Source organism: Coenobita brevimanus, chromosome 39, assembly GCF_032717465.1.
Source record: "Coenobita brevimanus isolate Jiangsu-jjx chromosome 39, ASM3271746v2, whole genome shotgun sequence".
Taxonomy (NCBI): Eukaryota; Metazoa; Arthropoda; class Malacostraca; order Decapoda; family Coenobitidae; genus Coenobita; species Coenobita brevimanus.
The window spans coordinates 23,282,711-23,303,176 of NC_136992.1; the positions used below are offsets into that span (position 1 = coordinate 23,282,711).

Sequence of the window (20,466 nt, forward strand, 5' to 3'; positions counted from 1 at the left end):
ATGCACTACACCACATGCACTTTACATTTCACACAACGTATCCCACTACGTTACAGGGGTTGGCGCCAGCAAGGGCATGCGGCCAAAAAACTTTGCCCCCGCTACCTAGTGGCGGACTTCTGGGGGGAGGCGTGGCAGAGGTTCCGCCAGTATAGATCGTGGGTCCAGGGCGAGATGGGGTTTGGGCCTGTGCTAGAGCGTACAGGGCATTGCAGTTCCCAGGCTGCCGCTTCTGCCCAATAGAGAGGGGCCCGAACCTGGGAGTAGCGCCCCAGGAGGCTGCCCTATCAGTGGGTGTATAATGGCGGGATAGTTGCAGTGCCAAGGCACACTTGGAGGGTGTCCCTGCAGCTGTCCTGGCAGGGTGCCCCGAGGCCACTACCACAGCCACTGGTAAGCTGGTGGGCTAGGGGTCCCAGATCCATTGCCTGGACCTGGGACTGTGCTGTGAGTGGGACCTGTGCTATGTCTGTCTCCCTTTATTAATACTGAAGATGACAAAACAAAATAAGTTTCAAAGCAAGCCTGAGGACAGGAAATCACCCATGGGGATGAGGGTGGGTTCATGGAATGTGGGAAGTTTGAGGGGAAGAGCGGGGGAAATCGTTGAGGCATTCAGTAGGAGGTGGGCGGATGTGGCGTGTTTGCAGGAAGTCCAGTACAGGGGTGGATCAGCCAGAAAGATTGTTGGGAAGGACGGTTGCTATAAGTTGTTTTGGCAGGGGGGGACAGACGGATATGGAGGTGTTGGTGTGATGGTTGCGGAGAAATGGGTGGAATATGTTATGAATGTTTTGAGAGTAAGCAATAGGTTATTGGTAGTGAAAATACTGTTGGGTAGAAAGATAGCTGCGATTGTATCGGCATATGCTCCATAGGCAGGATTGGATGAAGCTGAGGAAGATAAATTTTGGGATGATTTAATACATGTAGTGGGTGGTATGAGGGGTGATGAGATAGTGATTTTGGGAAGGGACTTAAATGGTCATGTAGGTGAAGCAGCACAAGGTTATGAAGGAGTGCATGGGGGATGTGCGTATGGTCTAAGGAATGCTGAAGGGGATAGGATACTCGAGTTTGGGGAGGCAACGGACATGATTGTGTGCAACACATATTTTAGGAAAAGGGACAGTAGGTTAATTACGTATGAGTCTGGGGGAAATAGCAGTCAGATAGATTATTTTCTGGTTAGGAGGGCTGGTAGGAGGTTAGTGAGGGATGTTAAAGTTATAGGAAGTGAGGAATGTGTGCAGCAGCACGAACTATTGATTTGTGATGTGGTGCATAAAGAACAAGTGATGAAAAATAGGGCTTATGTACCTTGGAGGAAAATATGGAAGCTGAAAAACCAAGTAGTGAGGGATGCCTTCTATAGCGAGTTGAGGAGAATGGTGGCTGAACAGGGAGCTGTAGACAGAGGCGTTAATGAACAGTACAGAGCCCTCAAGAACAATTTCTTGAGAGCTACTGATGTAACATGCAGTTGGACAAGAGGACCACCAAGACATAAAGTAACTTGGTGGAGGGATGAGAGTGTAGAAGCTGCAGTTAAGGAGAAAAGAAGGCTTTTCCGGGAATGGAAGAAGGGTGGTAGCAAAGAGGAATATTTGGCTGCCAAGCGTAGGGTTAGAAGAGAGGTATACAGGGCAAAGTCTGAGTCACAGAGACTATTACTTGATAACCTAAATCATGGGGAAAGGAAAACTATGATATTTATGGTGGCAGGTCAAGTGAAGAGGGATAATCGGGATATTATAGGTGAGCAGTGTGTGAAAAATGATGAAGGAAGGGTAGTGGTGAACAGTGAGGATATTAAAGATGTATGGAGAGAGCATTATAACCGGTTGTTGAATGAGGAGTTTGACTGGGACAGGGAAGGTTTGGAGCCAGCAGATCCAGTGTCTGGCCCTTGGCCTTTGATTGATACTGCTACTAAGAGTGAGGCAATAGGCAGGATGAGGGAGGGGAAGGCAGCAGGTGTGTCTGGGTTGACTGCCGAAATGTTGAAGGCCTCAGGCGATATAGGGGTGAGTTTAGTCACTGACCTGATAAATAGGATTATTTATGAGTGTGTTGTCCCAGATGATTGGCTGAAGAGTGTAATTGTAAATGTGTATAAAGGGAAGGGTGATGCCCTGGAAAGAGGAAGTTATTGAGGTATAAAGCTTTTAGAACAGATAATGAAGGTAATGGAGAGAGTTTTAGAAGGTATAATTAGAGAAAGAGTGAATATTGATGAGATGCAGTTTGGATTTATGCCAGGTAGGGGGACCACTGATGCTATATTCATTGTTTGACAGCTTCAGGAAAAATATATTGGTAGGAGAAGGGATCTTTATTTTGTTTTTGTTGATTTGGAAAAGGCCTTTGACAGAGTCCCTAGAGAGGTGGTGAAGTGGGTAATGAGAAAGCTTGGCTTGGAGGAGTGACTGGTTAGGGTGGTTATGGCTGTGTATGTGGGTGCTCACACCCAGGTAAGAGTGAATGGAGATTTGTGTGATGAGTTTTCCGTGAATGTTGGTGTGCATCAGGGGTCAGTCTTGAGTCCCATGTTGTTTATCATGGTACTTGAAGCCCTTTCACATGACTTTAGAAACGGACTCCCATGGGAGTTGTTGTATGTTGATGATTTGGTGATGATTGCAGAGAACGAAAGGGAGGCGGAGGAAAGGTTTAGGAAGTGGAGAGATGGTATGGGGCACAAGGGTTTAAGGGTAAATGCAGATAAAACAAAAGTGATGATATCTAGGGTTGGTGGCGGTATTGTCAAAGATGAGGGAGAGTGGCCATGTGCAGTTTGCCACAAGGGCGTGGGAAGTAATTCCATCTTGTGCGGTGTGTGTGATAAATGGGTGCATAAGAGATGTAGTGGTATCAGAGGTAGACTGCGAGATAATGCTGATTTTATGTGTATGGCGTATCGGGGTGAGCAGGTGGAGATTGTCAGACGTGAAAGGATTGAACTTGCTGGTGAATCTCTTGAGTGTGTGGAAGAGTTTTGTTATTTGGGAGACATGTTGTGTGCTGGAGGTGGGGCTGGAGCTAGTTCAGTGGCTAGGGTGAGAAGTGGTTGGAAGAAGTTCAGGGAGCTCTTGCCTCTCCTGACATTGAGAGGACTCTCCCTACGTGCTAAGGGGTCTTTGTATGCAGCATGTGTTAGGAGTGTAATGCTGTATTGTAGTGAGACCTGGGCATTGAAGGTGGAAGATATTCGCCGGCTCAGACGTACAGAAATGACAATGATCAGGTGGATGTACAGTGTATCTCTGCGTCCAAGGCCTTGGAGGGGCTGGGTTTACGATGGAAGAGTTGAGAGGTAGGATGGGACTGGAGTGTAATGGTGTTGTGATGAGGAGGGGTAGATTGAGATTGTTTGGACATGTGGAGAGGATGGGGGATGATAATTGGGTGAGGAAGGTGAGAAGTGTTAATATTGGGGGTGGGGTTATGAGGGGTAGACTGAGAAAGACATGGGACGAGGTCATTAAGTGTGACCTCAGGGTTAAGGGACTGAACAGGGAGGCTGCAATGGATCGTGCAGCGTGGAGAGCTGCCATTAGGTGACCAAGGCCAACACATGCAAGCATGTTGGAGCCTTTAAAAACGAAAACAATGAGTGGCATTTATCAGGTAAATGTTCGTAATTTTGGAGTTGGTATTTTACACATGTAAAAAAGTGTTTGCACACATATGTATTTTACAGGAGCATTGTGGTGTGGATGTGGATGTGATAGGAAGCATTAGGAGGAACACACTGAGGTGGTTTGGCCACTTGGAGAGGATGGAGGGTGAGAGACGGACGAGGAGAGTCTATGTGAGTGAGGTGAAGGGGGGGGAGAGGGAGGGGGAGGCCGAGGATGAGATGGAGGGATGGAGTGGAGAGGTATATGAGAGAAGGGGGTGTGAGTTGGGAGCAGGGCAGTGAAACGGCGGGGGACAGGGCGATGTGGAGGCGATTTGTTTGTAGCCTCCCCGTACGGGATTAAGGCGTCTGGCAATAGATAGATAGATTTGCATCTTTCGCACAAAGCACATACATTTCAAATTCTTCCTGCACATAGTACTCACTATGTGTCTTATGTCATACACACAAGACACAAGTTATTTACGAAGTAAATGAAAGGTTCATACAGTAATCCGTCCAAGATCTGACGTAATAGAGCCAAAGGCATGTCCGGGATTTGGTTTTGTCCGGGACTTGGGAAAAATTCCCCTGGACAGGTACTTACAGACCTCAAACCTAGCTTTGAAAGCCACCTATAAAACTCCCTACCAGACATGCACAGCACCTGTTTAAGACCCTATGCACACAAATGCCCCCACCATCCGCCCCTCTCCCAGTCACGACTCAGAGAGATGCCTGGAACCACTGCCTGACCCACTTCTTCATTTCTGCAACATTCACGGCCTTTCCTCTAACTTTCTCTGTGTCAAACACCACCTCTCCTCCTCTAAACCTCACCTTCTCTTCTTGACAGAGACTCAGCTGTCTGAGGCAACTGACAGCAAACCCTTTTCTGTTTCCTCCCACTTTATACTCATTTCAAAGCCACAGGTGGCTGTTGTATATATGTACACAACGATTTATCTTGCTCTCGTGTTCATGAACTTGATTCTTCTGAATTCTCTTCTCTCTGGCTTCAGCTTTCTTGTCATTCTCTGACTAAATATATCTGCGCTGTTTAGTTATCTTCTAATTCTACTGACTATGAAAATTTTTTCGACTGTCTTACTTCTACGATGGAACACATTCTATCCATTTCTACTTTCTCTGAAATCTCCTTTCTCGGAGATTTCAATGTTCACCACCACCTTTGGTTCTCCTCTCCTTTGACTGATCCACTTGGTGAACAAGCCTACATCTTTTCTGTCCTTAATTACCTAGAGCAGCTTGTACAGCACCCTACCTGTATCCCTGACCACCTTGGAGAGAGCTCCAACATACTTGACCTCTTTCTTACAACTAATCCTTCTGCTTACACTGTTAATCTTTCCTCTCCGTTGGGCTCCTCCGATCACAACCTTATTACCTTAACCAGTCCTATTGCTCCTGTACAGCCTGTGGACCCCCCAAAGAAACGTCGTCTGTGGCACTTCGGAGCTGCAGATTGGGAGGCCCTAAGGCAGTACTTCTCTGATTTTCCATGGAATGATTATTGCTTCCTTGGTTGGAACCCATCAGAATGTGTCTTGCGCATTATGGAGGTTATTCTTTCGGGCATGGAAGCATACATTCCTTTCTCATATCCTTTGATTAATGCAAGAAAGCCTTGGTTTAATCACGCTTGTTCTAGTGCTGTCCGCAAAGAGGAGAGGGCATATGAAAGGTATCGAAGCCAACCCACCCCGGAATCACATCTTGTTTTTGTTTCTGCCCGGAATCGTGCTAAGTCTGTTCATTGCTCTGCTAAAAATAATTTCATCTGTACTAAATGCTCTCAACTCTCCAACTCGAATTCTTCCCACTCCTTCTGGTACCTTGCCAAAAACCTTTCTAGCAACTTTACCTCATCTTCCTTCCCTCCTCTTTTCTATTCTTATGGCTCTGTAGTTATTTCTTCTACTGATAAAGCAGATCTCTTCTCTCAGACTTTCTCCTCCAATTCTACCTTAGACGATTCCGGTGCTGTTCCCCCATCGCTTCCCCCCTCAGACTTCCTCATGGCTGACATTAAAATTTCTTCAGCTGATGTATTTTCTGCCATCACTGGCCTCAATACTAACAAGGCATATGGACCTGATGGAGTTCCTCCTGTTGTCCTCAAGAACTGTGCTTCTGTGCTTACACCCTGCCGAGGTAAACTCTTTCGCCTTTTTCTGTCAAATTGTTCCTTCTTCCTGGAAGTTTGCTCTCATTCAGCCAGTCCAAAAGAAGGGTGACCATTCCCAACTCTCTAACTATTGTCCAATTGCTTTAACATCCTGTGTCTCAAAAGTTTTTAAGTCAATTCTTAACAGAAAAATTTTAAAGCGTCTTTCCTATCACAACCTTCTTTCTGATTGTCAGTATGGGTTCCGTGAGGGGTGCTCCACTGGCGATCTCACCTACCTTTCAGTCTCCTGGTCATCCTCCTTTCGGGACTTTGGAGAAAGCTTTGCCATAGCACTTGACATCTCAAAGGCTTTCGATCGAGTCTGGCATAAGTTTTTAATTTCCAAACTGCCCTCTTACAGTTTCTATCCTCTTATCTGTGCCTTCATCTATAGCTTCCTTTCTGGTCGTTCTATAGCTGCTGTTGTAGATGGCCATCGTTCTTCTCCTAGATCTGTCAGCAGTGGTGTTCCTCAGGGTTCTCTCCTATCACCAACTCTCTTCCTTTTATTCATCAGTGATCTTCTAAGCTGTACATCTAACCCTATCCACTCATACATTGATGATTTCACCCTTCACCTCTCCATTCAGTTCCAGTAACTCCAACCTCAGCAGTTACTTCAACAAACAAGGGATGAGGCTATGGCACACCTAATGTCTGACTTCGCTCGTATCTCTGACTGGGGTAAAAATAATCTTGTTGTTTTTAATGCATCAAAGCTTCAGTTCTTACACCAGTTAATCCGACACAGTCTTCCACAGGAGTACCCACTAATGTTTAATAATATTCAGCTCAATCCTGTATCATCCTTGAATATTCTTGGAGTGTCATTCAGTCGGGACTTAACTAGGATAGATCATACAGCACATCTTGTAAAATCTGCTTCCAGTCGATTAGGTGTGCTGAGACGACTCTGTACCTTCTTTACCCCTGACAGTTGTTGACTTTATACACGGGTTTTATTCGCCCCTGTTGAGAGTACAGCTCTCATGTATAGGGAGGCTCCCCACATACAGCTCTTCTGAATAGTGTGGAGTCAAAGGCTTTTTGTCTTATCAACTCTCCTCCTCTTACTGGCTCCCTTCAACCTCTCTCTCTTCACCGCAGTGTTGGATCTTTATCTCTTTTCATTCGTTACTTCCATGGTCATTACTCCTCTGAACTGTCTGCTTGCATTCCTCCACCTCTACGACGGGAGCGTAGCACCCATCTAGTAGCAAACTCTCATTCCTTTTCTGTCCTGCTCTCTAATGCAAGAGTTAACCATTACTCCCAGTCCTTCATTTATGCAACGGGTCAACTCTGAAACTGTCTCCTTCTGTCTGTATTTCCTACTTCCTATGATCTCCAGTCTTTCAAACGCAGTGTGTCCAGGCATCTCGAAATGATCAGATCTTGAATTTGGCTCTCTTGTATTTTGTTTTCTCTTGGAAGGAACAGTTATTGTGGGCTTGTGGCCTTTGCTTCCTTCTTCCTAGCCTTAAAAAAATAATAATAATAAAAAATAACGGACAAAAACCATGAAATAAATGAAAAGGAAACAGAGAATGAGAAGTTAGAAATCTATCTATCTGTCTATAGCCCGACGCCCTAATCCCGCAAAGGGTGGCCACAGACAAAACGCCTCCAAATCGCTCTGTCACCCACCATTTGACTACCCTCCCCCAACTCACCCTCCCCTCCCTCAAATACCTCTCAACTCCATCCCTCCACCATATCCTCGGTCTACCCCTCCCTCTCGCTCCCTCCACCTCACCTACATACACCCTCTTAGTCAGTCGTTCATTCTCTATTCTCTCCACATGTCCAAACCACCTCAGTGTATTTCTCCTAATCTTCTCAACCACATCCACATCCACCCCACAGCGTTCCTTCACTTCTTCATTCGTCAACCTGTCCCTCCATGTCACTCCACATGCTCCTCTCAAGTAACTCATTTCCACTGCTCTCACTCTAGACTTGTTCGCCTCTTGCAAGGTCCACGCCTCGCTTCCATACGTCAGGGTAGGAATCACAATACTATCATGCAGTGACTTCTTAACTTCCATACTCACCTCCCTATTTCTCATCACTGCTTTCAGTGAACCAACAACCTTCCCTGCTGTACCCTTTCACGCACTTCATCCTCCAAAGTTCCATCCTTACTCCTTACACTACCCAAGTACTTGAATGCACTCACATTCTCCATATCCTCACCATCCAACCTCTCTGTATATTCTTTGACTTCATTCCTCTCAAACACCATAATTTTACTTTTGTTTACATTAACTTCCAGCTTCCTCCTCCTACACACTGTCCCGAATTCATTCACCAAACCTTGCAACTCCCATTCATCTTCACTCAACAATACTGTATCATCAGCAAACAGCAACACCGGAATCTTCCAAATCTCACCCTCATTCATTAGAGCCACCCCCATGTCCACTGCCCTACCTTGCACCTCCTTTACAACCCCATCCATGTATGTATTAAACAGCCATGGAGACATCACACAACCCTGTTTCAGTCCTTCATTGAGATAAAGGAACTCAGCTCACCATCCACTCTCACTGTAGCCCTAGCTCCTTCGTACATACTCTTCACAGCACTCAACAATTTCCCCTCCACTCCATATATTCTTAATGCCTTCCACATACCTTGCCTACCTATTCTGTCATAAGCTTTCTCCAAGTCCATGAAGGCAGCATACACTTTCTTTCCCTTCTCTAGATACTTCACTAAACATCTTAGAACAAATATCTGATCTACACACCCTTTTTCCTTCCTAAATCCCCCTTGTTCTTCTCCAACTAGCTTCTCTGTCATATGCCTAACCCTGTCAATGAGTATTCTACCATATATTTTACCAGTCACACTAAGAAGGCAAATACCCCTATGGTTACCACATACTTCTCTCTCCCCTTTTCCTTTGTATAAAGGAACAATTATACCTGATTTCCAGTCTTCTGGAACCCTTCCCTCTTCCCAGGCCAATCTACACAACTTCCATATCCACTCCACAACAATCTCACCCCCATACCCCAGCATTTCACCACACACTCCGCCAATTCCTGGGGCCTCTCCCAACTTGATCTTCTTCATTGCTTCCACTACTTCTGCCCTACTGATCTCTTCCTCCCTCCTCTCATCTCTTCTTCTCCCAGCCATTCCCCAACCACTTATACTCGCACTGCTCTCACTCTCTACATTCAACTAATCCTCAAAGTGCTTCATCCATCTCCTCAGTTTCTTTCTTTTCTCCACCAACAATCTGTTGTTCATATCTTTCACTCCCCTACAATTTTCTCTTTCACACTGTGTTACTTTCTTTACCTTCTTCCAAAACAATTTCTTACTCTCCCTCCATTTCACACTCAGATTCCTCCCAAACTCTTCATCCACTTTCTTCTTACTCTCCTTCACCAGTCTCTTCACCTCCCTGCTCTTGCTCACATATACCTCTCTCTTCTCTCTCATCTTCTCCCCTACCTCTGCTCGCCAACCATTCACTATATGCCTTCTTCTTTTGTTCCACAGCTCGTTTCACCTTATCATTCCACCATGCTGTCCCTTGCACACCCTTGCATCTCCTCCTCACTCCACAAACCACCTCACACGCAGCGCCTATCTCTTCCGTGAATATCTTGCATACATCTTCCACCCCTTCCATCTGCTCTAGCTCATACCTCCCCTATCTTTCTTCCACTATCCTCTTATACTCTGAGTATGGAAAATATTTTGCAGTGTACGGTGTACAGTCACTACTCGTTATACGTTGATCCGGTATACGATAATTCGCTACGATGATTACAGAAAAGTTCCACCCCAAAATCCGATTTATGATGACTTTCCCGCTATAACGATATTGCCTTTGGAAAATTTCTTACAAAGCACTAGGCACACACGAGGCGACCGTCACTTGACTCAGGCAAGATGGCGGTCCCAGCCTGCAGAGCATTGTTTTGGTTCAGTTGCGGTCCTGCTACCCCTTCAAAGCCCTGTCTTTTCCACTCATTCACGTGGGCCCCCATGTTTTCGTCACCTCTCAGCCAAGCATCCTGCTGCAGTACTCCTATACATCGTGTAGCACCAGGCCAATGCTACGCAAGTGTGATTGTTGAGTTGTTGCAACGATTTACTGTACGTGATTAACGCTGTCTATATTGGTGTGATAGTGTTTGTTTTGGTCTTGGAGACACCTTGGACCGACACAAGAAGTGATTAACGTGGGTTGTCATTTTTGTTTCAGTCTTGGGTAGGTGACTTTGGGAAGTTGAGTTGATGTAACCCCTCTTTCATAATGTATTTCAATCTCCTGATTAACGATAAACTCGTTATACGTTAAGGTATGACCTGACGTAACCCCATCGTATAACAAGTAGTGACTGTACCTACGACACGTCCGTGGCCGTCACAAAGATTAATCTGCCTCCTTTAAGGTTCAGATAGTGGTGAAAAGAGTGTTGTGCTGCACTTAATCCATTGCAATATGAATTATAATTTTTTAACTGTACATTCTATTCTTACTTGTGCCGCACCAGTTGCAACACGCCAGTGTTGCACTCTGCACTTAATCTTTTGCCCTCTGAATTGTAATTTCTTACACTGCACAACACTGTGAATTCCCATGTGGTCTAGTGGCAAGGTATTGCAGTTTATTCAATGCTTATTCACAAAAACGAGCACATGGCGCAGCTATGGCGACGAGCATGCAGTCACGACGGTAGGTAGGCGGGAACTGGGGAGGGGAGGATGCAGGGGTGCTCTACTGCACGCCAAAACACAACTGTTCATCACCGCGTGGCAAATTTAAAGTAGGGATGAATACCTTTTTTTTTTTTTTTTCCCCTAAGGACCCAAGCCCAAAATTTCTGGGACTTGGGCATCCGGGTCTTAAAGGGATTATTGTACTGTAGTTATTGCTATGAAATCACTTACACTATTGTATATATACCTTACAGTTACATTCATAGGCATCTTTTTTCACACATAGCACAGAGGGTGTTGTACTCCTCGAAACTGGGGGTTACCCACAACCCCACATCACTCTCCACACGCTGGTACTTGGAAATCATTCTGCCAGGTTCGGGGCTGTACTGTACTGTGCTGGCAGACGTGGCACTTGCGTTGCACATTCGTTCTCGTAGCTGAGGGAGGAATGATTCAGGGAAGGTGACATTCGGTAAGGCACAGGGTTGACACCACTGTGTGCATGAGTACGAGCCCCACAATCACGCCCGTGGGTACCATTGAGCTCCTGACACAGCTCTGATGTACCCCTTGGTCTCGTTGGTTCCCGTGGTGCTGGCGTGGAGGAGGTGAGGGTTCAGGGCTGTGATGTCAAGAAGATGGAAAAAAAACTTCTTGTACCACTTCATCGTGCGCCTGGCGCAGTCGACACTCGAAATCATGGCGTAGGACTGGTCCACCTGGCTCATGTTGATATAGTCCAGGACTGCTTCTGGCTTCCATGCATGAACCTGTTTCTTGCTGCGGTAGTCCATAGTTTTGGTGCTGAACATCAGAGGGCACTGAACTATAGAAAAAAGGTTCACTTCTCAGTTGTGATGCCAGGCGGTGGCAAGGATGTTATTCGCCTGGTGAAACACCTCCTCCTTCCTTTGCAGCTTCTGACCCATGTTTACCATGTGCTTTAATTTTTTCTTGACTGTGCCACAGATTCCTGGTTCCTGCTGGTGCTGGTACCGAGTGAGAATGGGGCTAGTGTATTTGTTGCCCAGGTACAGGACGTGCCCACGTTGAAGGAACTTATCATAATCATCATCATGGCCTCTGGCAGTCCGATTGTTCAGTCTTCCACAATTTCCGTCTAAAGCGCCTGTGTACAAGACTATGACCTGCACATCCCCTGTCTTGCAGTCGCACATGATGAATGTCATGAACACGAAGCAGTCTCTTGGTTGGGTTATACTGCCCGAAGGTGATGCTTTCTTTCCACAACACAAGACTCTCGTTTATGACCAAGTCTTGACAGGGAGAGAAAGAACCTCATCTAAGCAATCAAACACTAGCCTAGTCCTCGTCATCCTGTCAGTGTTGCCAACATTGCTCAGGTCAAGTGTTGCAAAAATGAAGACTGTTTAGGATGTATTGAAACCTATTCCGCCCCGTAACTCTTCCAAAGAAAGGTGTCGACAAAACGGGGTCCACAGTCCAGTACGACACCAGTCAGTTCTTCTTGACGAGACCCATGAGGAGAACCAAGGCCAAGAAGAGATACAACTCGGGTGTGATGTCGGCACTGAAGAGGCGGCTGTGGGATGTCTGCTTGGTTGCACCACGGCAGAAGGAGGCATAAGTGTTCGGTTGGCGGATGATTTTCTAGATGAGGTCCATGGTGAAGATATTCTAGAAAAAATTGATTCTTCTGGAGATGGGAGTCAGCTTGGGCACAGTACAGCCAGCTGTATCCTCGACTGTGAAGGGATGAATGATGGGGACAAAATTGCTCCCATCTTCCCACTCCCAGATGATGCCATCTCCTCCTTCATTGTCACCCTCGTCACCACTGGAGCTACCTCCGTTGCTGTTGTCAGGTTGGGGAGGAGGTTGGGGAATATCTCTTGCATCCTCACTGTCACCACGGCTGGAACTTTTCTTCCCTCTGTCCTTTCCTCTTTCTTTTCCTTTTCTTCCTTTCCCCACCATTTGAGGCTGAGGGAAGGGAGCATGGGGAGACTGTAAAGATGCCGCAGAGGTGCTGGCTTGGGGAGAGAGTGCACGGTGTGGGGTGTGAGGTGGCCTGCTGTCTGTTGCCCCACTCAATTAGAACAAAGAGACACTCAACTTATATCTTTTTCTCAGGAGCTTTTCCTCATTCCTCGGGGTTTTCCTGGGTGATCCCACCCACGAAGGCAACCGATGTTGAATCTGAGGGGTCACCAACGGCCTCTTCATCACTAGAAGAATCATCCATGGGGTGAAGGCAGCGTGGTGGTGGTGGTGGTGGTGGTACAGGGTGATAGGCAGCCATGTGGTAAGCCTTATATATCACCTTTCTTGGCAATGGAACCTCGTCCTCAGTGCTTCATTCTGACTGTGGTTGGACACAGTCTTCATCAGCAACATCATCATCAACTGGTGAATCACTTTTACCATCAATGGGGACCACCAGGAGATCGTCAGTCTCTTGCTGGGATAGATCTCGGTGCGACATGATGCTCACTCACTCACAGTCAACGTAAGATTGAGGATGCAGCTACCCGCGCGGCCTGGGGGAGGCGTGAGTGAGTCATAGCTTCAGTACCAGCCCTACAGAGGTGCAGGACTACGCTTACCAGAAGTCTCCCACCAAATTTGAACGTTCAAATTTTGGCTATTATTTTTCAGTTGCAGACCACAATTGTGTGGCTGTGGCAGTTTGTGCACACACACACATGGCAGGCCGTCATACTGTGTTATGGCTGTGGCAGACGGTTGGTTCAAAGACTGGTCCTTCAATAACATTTATGCAAATAGACGTGTGGGCATTGCCAGCTTGTCTCCTTTGTGTTACCTGCATAATAATCACCTACTTTGGCCCTACTTATATCCATGTACATGTCCCTCTCACTTTTGACGAATAAAATATTTGTAGTGTCTGTAGCTCCTTCTGTGGAATATAATACAGTTTACAGCATGCCCTTGTTTTACAATGAGGATGCATTTTAAAAAATTCTTTTCATAGTGATTTATTGTATATTGAGTCAGTTATAACTTGGGTTCAGTGGAGATAAATTTTTTGGCTAAGGGTCATCCGCTTAACAAAGTAAAAAACTGGTTGTTATTTCACTTCACTCCACTTCATCTGTTGCTTGCTACCAAAAATAAGCCTAAAAACAAGTTTCCAACTCACCTACACAGGTAGCTATTTCACTTACTGTACTTCACTTGTGGCTTAATCTCCAACATCACACTATTGTTCCATCACTGATGCTAACACCCAATAATAAATGCAAATGCCATCTTGGAACAAACAAATGACTGTGGACTTGCGTGAAAGCAATCATAGAAATGAAAACAGCGATCACATATCAATGATTGATGTTTTGTATGGGGTCTTAATCATGTTTATGTGAAAATTCTCTCTTATTGAAAAAAGTTCCAAACTTTTTTGTTATCATATAAGTGATTTAGTGCATACTATTTTGTTGTGTAATGAGGGTCTGCTGTATACACACACACACACACACACACACACACACACACACACACACACACACACACACACACAGGTATGATACTTGACCTTTGAGATGAAAGATGCACTTGCTGGACACTTAGACACCATGAAATGACGAAGGAGGGAGATTGGTAATGTTCCATTCATGGTTTCACTGTACCAGAGTATAAATGGGTCGTCACGATTGCATGTAGCGAATTGTGTTGCGAGATATACTTACATGAGCAATCTAGAGGTAAACAGACCTTTTGAAGGTTGTCGGTCAGCTGATTAACGTAAAGAAAAGTGAAAGTGTTGTTGTCAGGCCAATAAATATTACTTTCTCTTGGACATCCACCACAAAATATAGTTAGGCCTACAGTAGCTAACTACAGTGCAGCATAGGATAAAGTGTATAATTTTTCAAAGCAACTTGTATAATGGGCATGTTACCAAACTCATTACTGTATAGCAAGCGTACTATATTGCAACTGCAGAGCCCCTTTTGAGGGTCAACAAGCTTTCACTGAAATTTCAAATGCACAGTAATAATCCGTTATGAATCTCCCGCATTTTGGAGCACGTATTGTACCCTTTCTTAAATTGTCTTATGGACATGATTTGATTTGCTAAATTTACCTCTTAAAGTTGTACTATGACTCAGATTGTGTCACAAAATCTGGAATAAACAAATTTCAATGAAAAAGTTGGTCATCAGCCTTCTGACCTCCCCCAGCCTGAAGAGTATGGCATACAGACTCACAAAGCCAGAACTTTACTGCTGCACACAAGAAGGTTTAGACTGACACTTTTGTTGGTTATGAACATTATGCTTATGGACACCACACACACACACACACACACACACACACACACACACACACACACACACACACACACACACACACACACACACACACACACACACACAGTTTCCCTCTCTCACATGCATATCTTATTAATGGTCAGAAAGCAGCAGCACAGCCGGGGATCAAACCCAAGGTAGGAGCAGCTGCAGCAGTGTTCAACGCTGAAGATGATGATGACTCAGAAGAAGAAATGCCACCTGAGGCCAAGATGAGGATGAAGAACATTGGCCGGTAAGAAGAGAGAGAGAGAGAGAGAGAGAGAGAGAGAGAGAGAAAAAAATTTTCAGTTGGATACTTGATGTTTTAGTTATTAGCAGGCACTAGGTGGAGTCATTAATCTGTATAGTCCTTTCGTCATAAACATACTTTCTATAGAATATTTTCACAATCCACCTTTTATTTTGTGATGTAATTTGTGACCTTTTTGCAACTGAATCAAGATTTTTCATTGCTGAATCAATGAAAACAAACATTTAACTATCTATCTATCTATTGCCAGACGCCTTAATCCCGTAAGGGGTGGCCACAAACAAATTGCCTCCATGTCGCCCTGTCCCCTGCCATTTCATTGCCATGCTCCCAGTTCACGCCCCCCCTCTCTCATATACCCCTCCACACCATCCCTCCAGCTCATCCTTGGCCTTCCCCTCCCTCTCCCTCATCCACCTCACTCACATACACTCTCATGAGTCTCTTGCTCGCCATCCTTTCCACATGTCCAAACCACCTCAGTGTGTTTCTCCTAACACTTCCTATCACATTCACATCCACACTACAACACTCCTTCACTTGTCAGTCTCTCCGTGTGACTCCACATGCTCCTCTCAAATAATTCACATCCACTGCTCTCACTCTTGACTTGTTCCTCCAACAAGGTCCAAGCTCCACTTCCATATGTTAGAGTTAGTATCACAATACTGTCATGTAGCACCTTTTTCACTTCCATGCTCACTTCCATGTTTCTTATCACTGCTTTCAAGGAACCAGCAACCTTTCTTCCCTGTTGCACCCTTTCAAGCACTTCACCCTTTAAACTTCCATCCTATCTCATCACACTACCCAAGTACTTAAATGCACTCACATTTTCCATTTCCTCCTCATCTAGCCTCACTGTATATTCACTGACTTCACTTCTCTCAAAGACCATCACTTTACTCTTCCCTACATTCACCTTTAGATTCTGTTTCTTACACACTCTCCCAAACTCATCCACCAAGCCTTGCAGCTCCCCTCTGTCTTCACTTAGCACAGTAGCATCTGCAAACAAGAGTACAGGGAGTTTCCAAACACTGCCCTCTCTCACTAGGGCCAGTCCAACATCCTCTGCCCTACCTTGTATCTCTTTTATAATCCTGTCCATATACAGATTGAATCACCGTGGAGACATGACACATCTCTGTTTCAAAATAGAAATTTTCACTCAGTTCACTATCCACATGCACTGCAGCCCTAGCACCCTCATACATACTCTTCATGGCCTTCAACAACTTCCCATCTACTCCATAATATTCTTAATACTTTCCACTGTCCTTGTCTATCCACCCTGTCATATGCTTTCTCCAAATCCATGAAGGCTGCATACAACTTCTTTCCTTTCTCTAGAAACTTTTCCACTGAAGATCTAAGAATCAATAGCTGATCTACAGAACCTCTTCCCTTCCAAAAACCTCCCTCTTCTTCTCCAACTAATTCCTCTGTTATTTCCTTAACTCTTTCAATAAGTATCCTACCATATACTTTTCCTATTACACTAAGAAGACAAGTGCCCCTATCATTACCAAACACTTCTTTTTCCTCTTTTCCTTTGTCTCTGTCTATCTATCTATTGCCAGATGCCTCAATCCCGTTTGGGGTGGCCACAAACAAATCGCCTCCAAGTTGCTCTGTCCCCTGCCATTTCACTGCCCCGCTCCCAACTCACACCCCCCTCTCTCATATACCTCTCCACCCCATCCCTCCATCTCATCCTCGGCCTCCCCCTCCCTCTTCCCCCCTCCACCTCACTCACATACACTCTCTTCGTCAGTCTTTCACCCTCCATCCTCTCCACATGGCCAAACCACCTCAGTGTTTTCCTCATAACGCTTCCTATCGCATCCACATCAACACCACAACGCTCCTTTATATCCTCATTCGTCAGCCTGTCTCTCCATGTGACTCCAAAGGCTCCTCTTAAATAACTCATTTCCACTGCTCTCACTCTTGACTTGTGTCCTTCCAACAACGTCCAAGCTTCACTTCTGTATGTTAGAGTTGGTATCACAATACTGTCATGTAGTATCTTTTTCACTTCCATGCTCACTTCCCTGTTTCTTATCACTGCTTTCAAAGAACCAGCAACCTTTCTTCCCTGCTGTACCCTTTCAAGCACTTTTCCTTTGTACAATGGAATAATTATACCTGACTTCCAGTCGTCCGGGACTCTAGCTTCCTTCCAGGCCAATCTGCGCATCTTCCACATCCATTCTACTACTATCTCACCCTCATGCTTCAGCATTTCACCACACACTCAATCAACTTCTGGGGTTTTCCCTATTTTAACACTCTTCATTGCATCCACAACTTTCATCCTACTGATTTCTTCCTCTCTTCCCACATCCCTTCTTCTTCCTGCCATTCCCCAGCCACTTATACTTGCATTACTTTCATTCTCTGTGTTCAACAACTCCTTAAAGTGTTCACTCCATCTGCTCACTTTTTCTCCCTTCTCCACTAGTAGTCTACCATTTTTATCTTTCACTCTCCAGCTAACTTCTTTGGCACCCTGTCTAACTTTCTTTACCTCTTTCCAGAAAATTTTCTTACATTCCCTCCACTTCACACTCGAATTCCTTCCAACTTCCTCATCCACTCTCTTCTTACTCTCTCTTACTAATCTTTTCACCTCTCTCTTCCTCTCTACATTAAACTCTCTCTTCCGTCTCTCAACTTCTTCCATGCCTCTGTTTCTCTTCCACTCATTATATGCTTTCTTCTTTTGTGCCACAGCCTCTCTCACTTCTGCAGTCCACCATGCTGTTCCCTGCACCCCCTTTCTTCTTCCCTTCACCTCACACACCACCTCACAGGCTGCTCAGATTTCATCTGTGAATATCCTGCACACACCTTCCATGTCTCCCACTGCACCAATCTGTATTTACCCAATCGCTTCTCCACTTCCCTTTTATATTCTGTCTTTTTTTTTCATTCTCTTGTAGCTTTTCCACTTTCCTTGTATATACTACTTCCTCTTGTCCTTCCTTTCTTCTATTTTTCCATTTTATTTGGACTTTTATTCTGGCCACCACCAAGTGGTGGTTCAAAAGTCCACACCCTCAGCCTCTTTACAGTACTCTTGCATCCATAACACACCTTCTTATCCTTTCATCCACACACATATAATCAGTCATTGCCTTCTGTTCATTCAGTTCACCACCCACCCATTTCATCACACGCCAAGTATACCTGTGGATCATTTTGTGCCTGAAGAGGGTATTAGCTATCACCAACTCCCTCCCAGCACAAATGTCCACTAAAGCACTACCATTCTTATCTATCTCTTCAGGCACACCCCACTCACCAACTACTCCATCCACCTTCACATTCCCTACCTTTCCATTCTTATCTCCAATCAGAAACACTCTCTCATTGTTTTCAAACTTTTCCATGCACTCTTCCACATGTCCAGAACTCTTCTCTCATTCTGCTTGCGCAATCTTGAGTTGGTGCATACACGCACACAATTGCCCACATTTGTAATCCAACTTTCAATCTTACCCACACAATCCCTGAGCCAACTGATCCATGCTTTCTTATATTCTCCGTCTATCTGTTAATCACAAAAATGCACACTCCTTCTTTTGCCCTCTCATTCTCACTTACTCCCGTGCATATACTTTGTCCATGCTCCCCTTCTCTCACACTCTCACCTTTCCATTTAGTTTCAGTTAACCCACATACATCCACTTTTGCACCCTGAGGCACCTGTACAATCTCTTTCTTTCACTTCATCATTTCCACCCCTTACGTTCCAAGTCGCCATCTGTATCGTGTTCTTTGTTCGGCCCTTAGTCGTCACCTTTTGGTCAGTCTTGGTCCAAGGCTTCTTGTTAGTATTTTTAGTTGGTTGTTTTCCGGGAAGGGGCACTAACCCTCCACCAACCCACTTGTTGTCATGTAGGGATCATGTGTTGCTTGGTTAGAAGGTTACTACCTAGCGTTGTAAATGCTTTCTTGGTTTGCAGGAAATCATTTGGCATGCCAGTCATTGTAGAGCTACCCTAAACAGAATATCACTACACTAAGTGGGTGGATGATGGGTGCCCCCACCTACCATTTAACACTTGATATATTATGGATATACTCAAAGAATGCATGTACCTGTACTGTTCATGGTGACCAATGAATCATCATCATCATCATCATCATCTGGACCTCGTTCCCACCCAAGGGCATGGTGAGGAGTAGCAATTTTCCAGACAGCCAAAATTTGCCCAGTCCAATGGGCAATGCTTCCATTTATCATTCAAGCCCCCTGAATCCTGGCTGTATCGGATACGCCAAAAACATTCACCACATTCTGTAGATTCACATAAACGTACTGGAACCGATTGAGTCAGTCTGGACGCTGCCATGTTAAAAGGGGTGCCAGAAACCCAAATCACGCCCTTCTCCTCAAAACATTCATCCAGCCAGTTTGATCTCGTCAGTTCCTTAGCCTCACCGACTTCCAAACCTCTCTTCCTCACACACTGATCCACCATATCTCTCCACCTTCTCCTTGGCCTATGTTTTGTGTGTGTGTGTGTGTGTGTGTGTGTCTGACTCTGGGCATAGGCTTCACAGCCAGCTCTCAAGGCCCAGTAGTCCTCCTACATACCATACACCTCTCTACATGTTACCACTTCGGCGCTAACACCCACTGTCCATATTGAATGCATGCTAGGGCTGTCTCATATAGGACTGGTGTATTGGTATTAGCGGTGGTATTTTTACGACATGTCAGCGGGTCTCTCCATGTGACTCCACAGACTCCTCTTAAAATAACTCATTTCCACTGCCCTCACTCTTGACTTGTGTCCTTCCAGCAACATACAAGCTTCACTTCCATACTTTAGAGTTGGTATCACAATACTGTCAAAAGTCACTACATGACAGTATTGTGATACCAACTCTAACGTATGGAAGTGAAGCTTGGACGTTGTTGGAAGGACACAAGTCAAGAGTGAGAGCAGTGGAAATGAGTTATTTAAGAGGAGCCTGTGGAGTCACATGGAGAGACAGGCTGACAAATGAGGATATAAAGGAGCGTTGTGGTGTGGATGTGGATATGATAGGAAGCGTTATGAGGAACACACTGAGGTGGTTTGGCCATGTGGAGAGGATGGAGGGTGAAAGACTGACGAAGAGAGTGTATGTGAGTGAGGTGGAGGGGGGAAGAGGGAGGGGGAGGCCGAGGATAAGATGGAGGGATGGGGTGGAGAGGTATATGAGAGAGGGGGGTGTGAGTTGGGAGCAGGGCAGTGAAATGGCGGGGGACAGGGCAACTTGGAGGCGTTTTGTTTGTGGCCACCCCAAACGGAATTGAGGCATCTGGCAATAGATAGATAGATAGTCAGCGGGTCTCCTGGTAGATCAGTAAAGTCTGATTTTATGAAATTCAGAT

The 20,466-nt window shown here is 45.3% G+C and overlaps 1 protein-coding gene across 1 annotated transcript in view; it reads left to right on the forward strand.

Moving 5' to 3' along the window:
- Nucleotides 1-20,466, forward strand: part of LOC145396820 (uncharacterized) — a 73,770-nt gene that overhangs the window by 20,523 nt on the left and 32,781 nt on the right. The window contains exon 5 of the mRNA XM_080270105.1: nt 14,923-15,053. Within this exon, the coding sequence (XP_080126231.1) occupies nt 14,923-15,053 (131 nt within the window). The remainder of the gene's footprint in view (nt 1-14,922; nt 15,054-20,466) is intronic.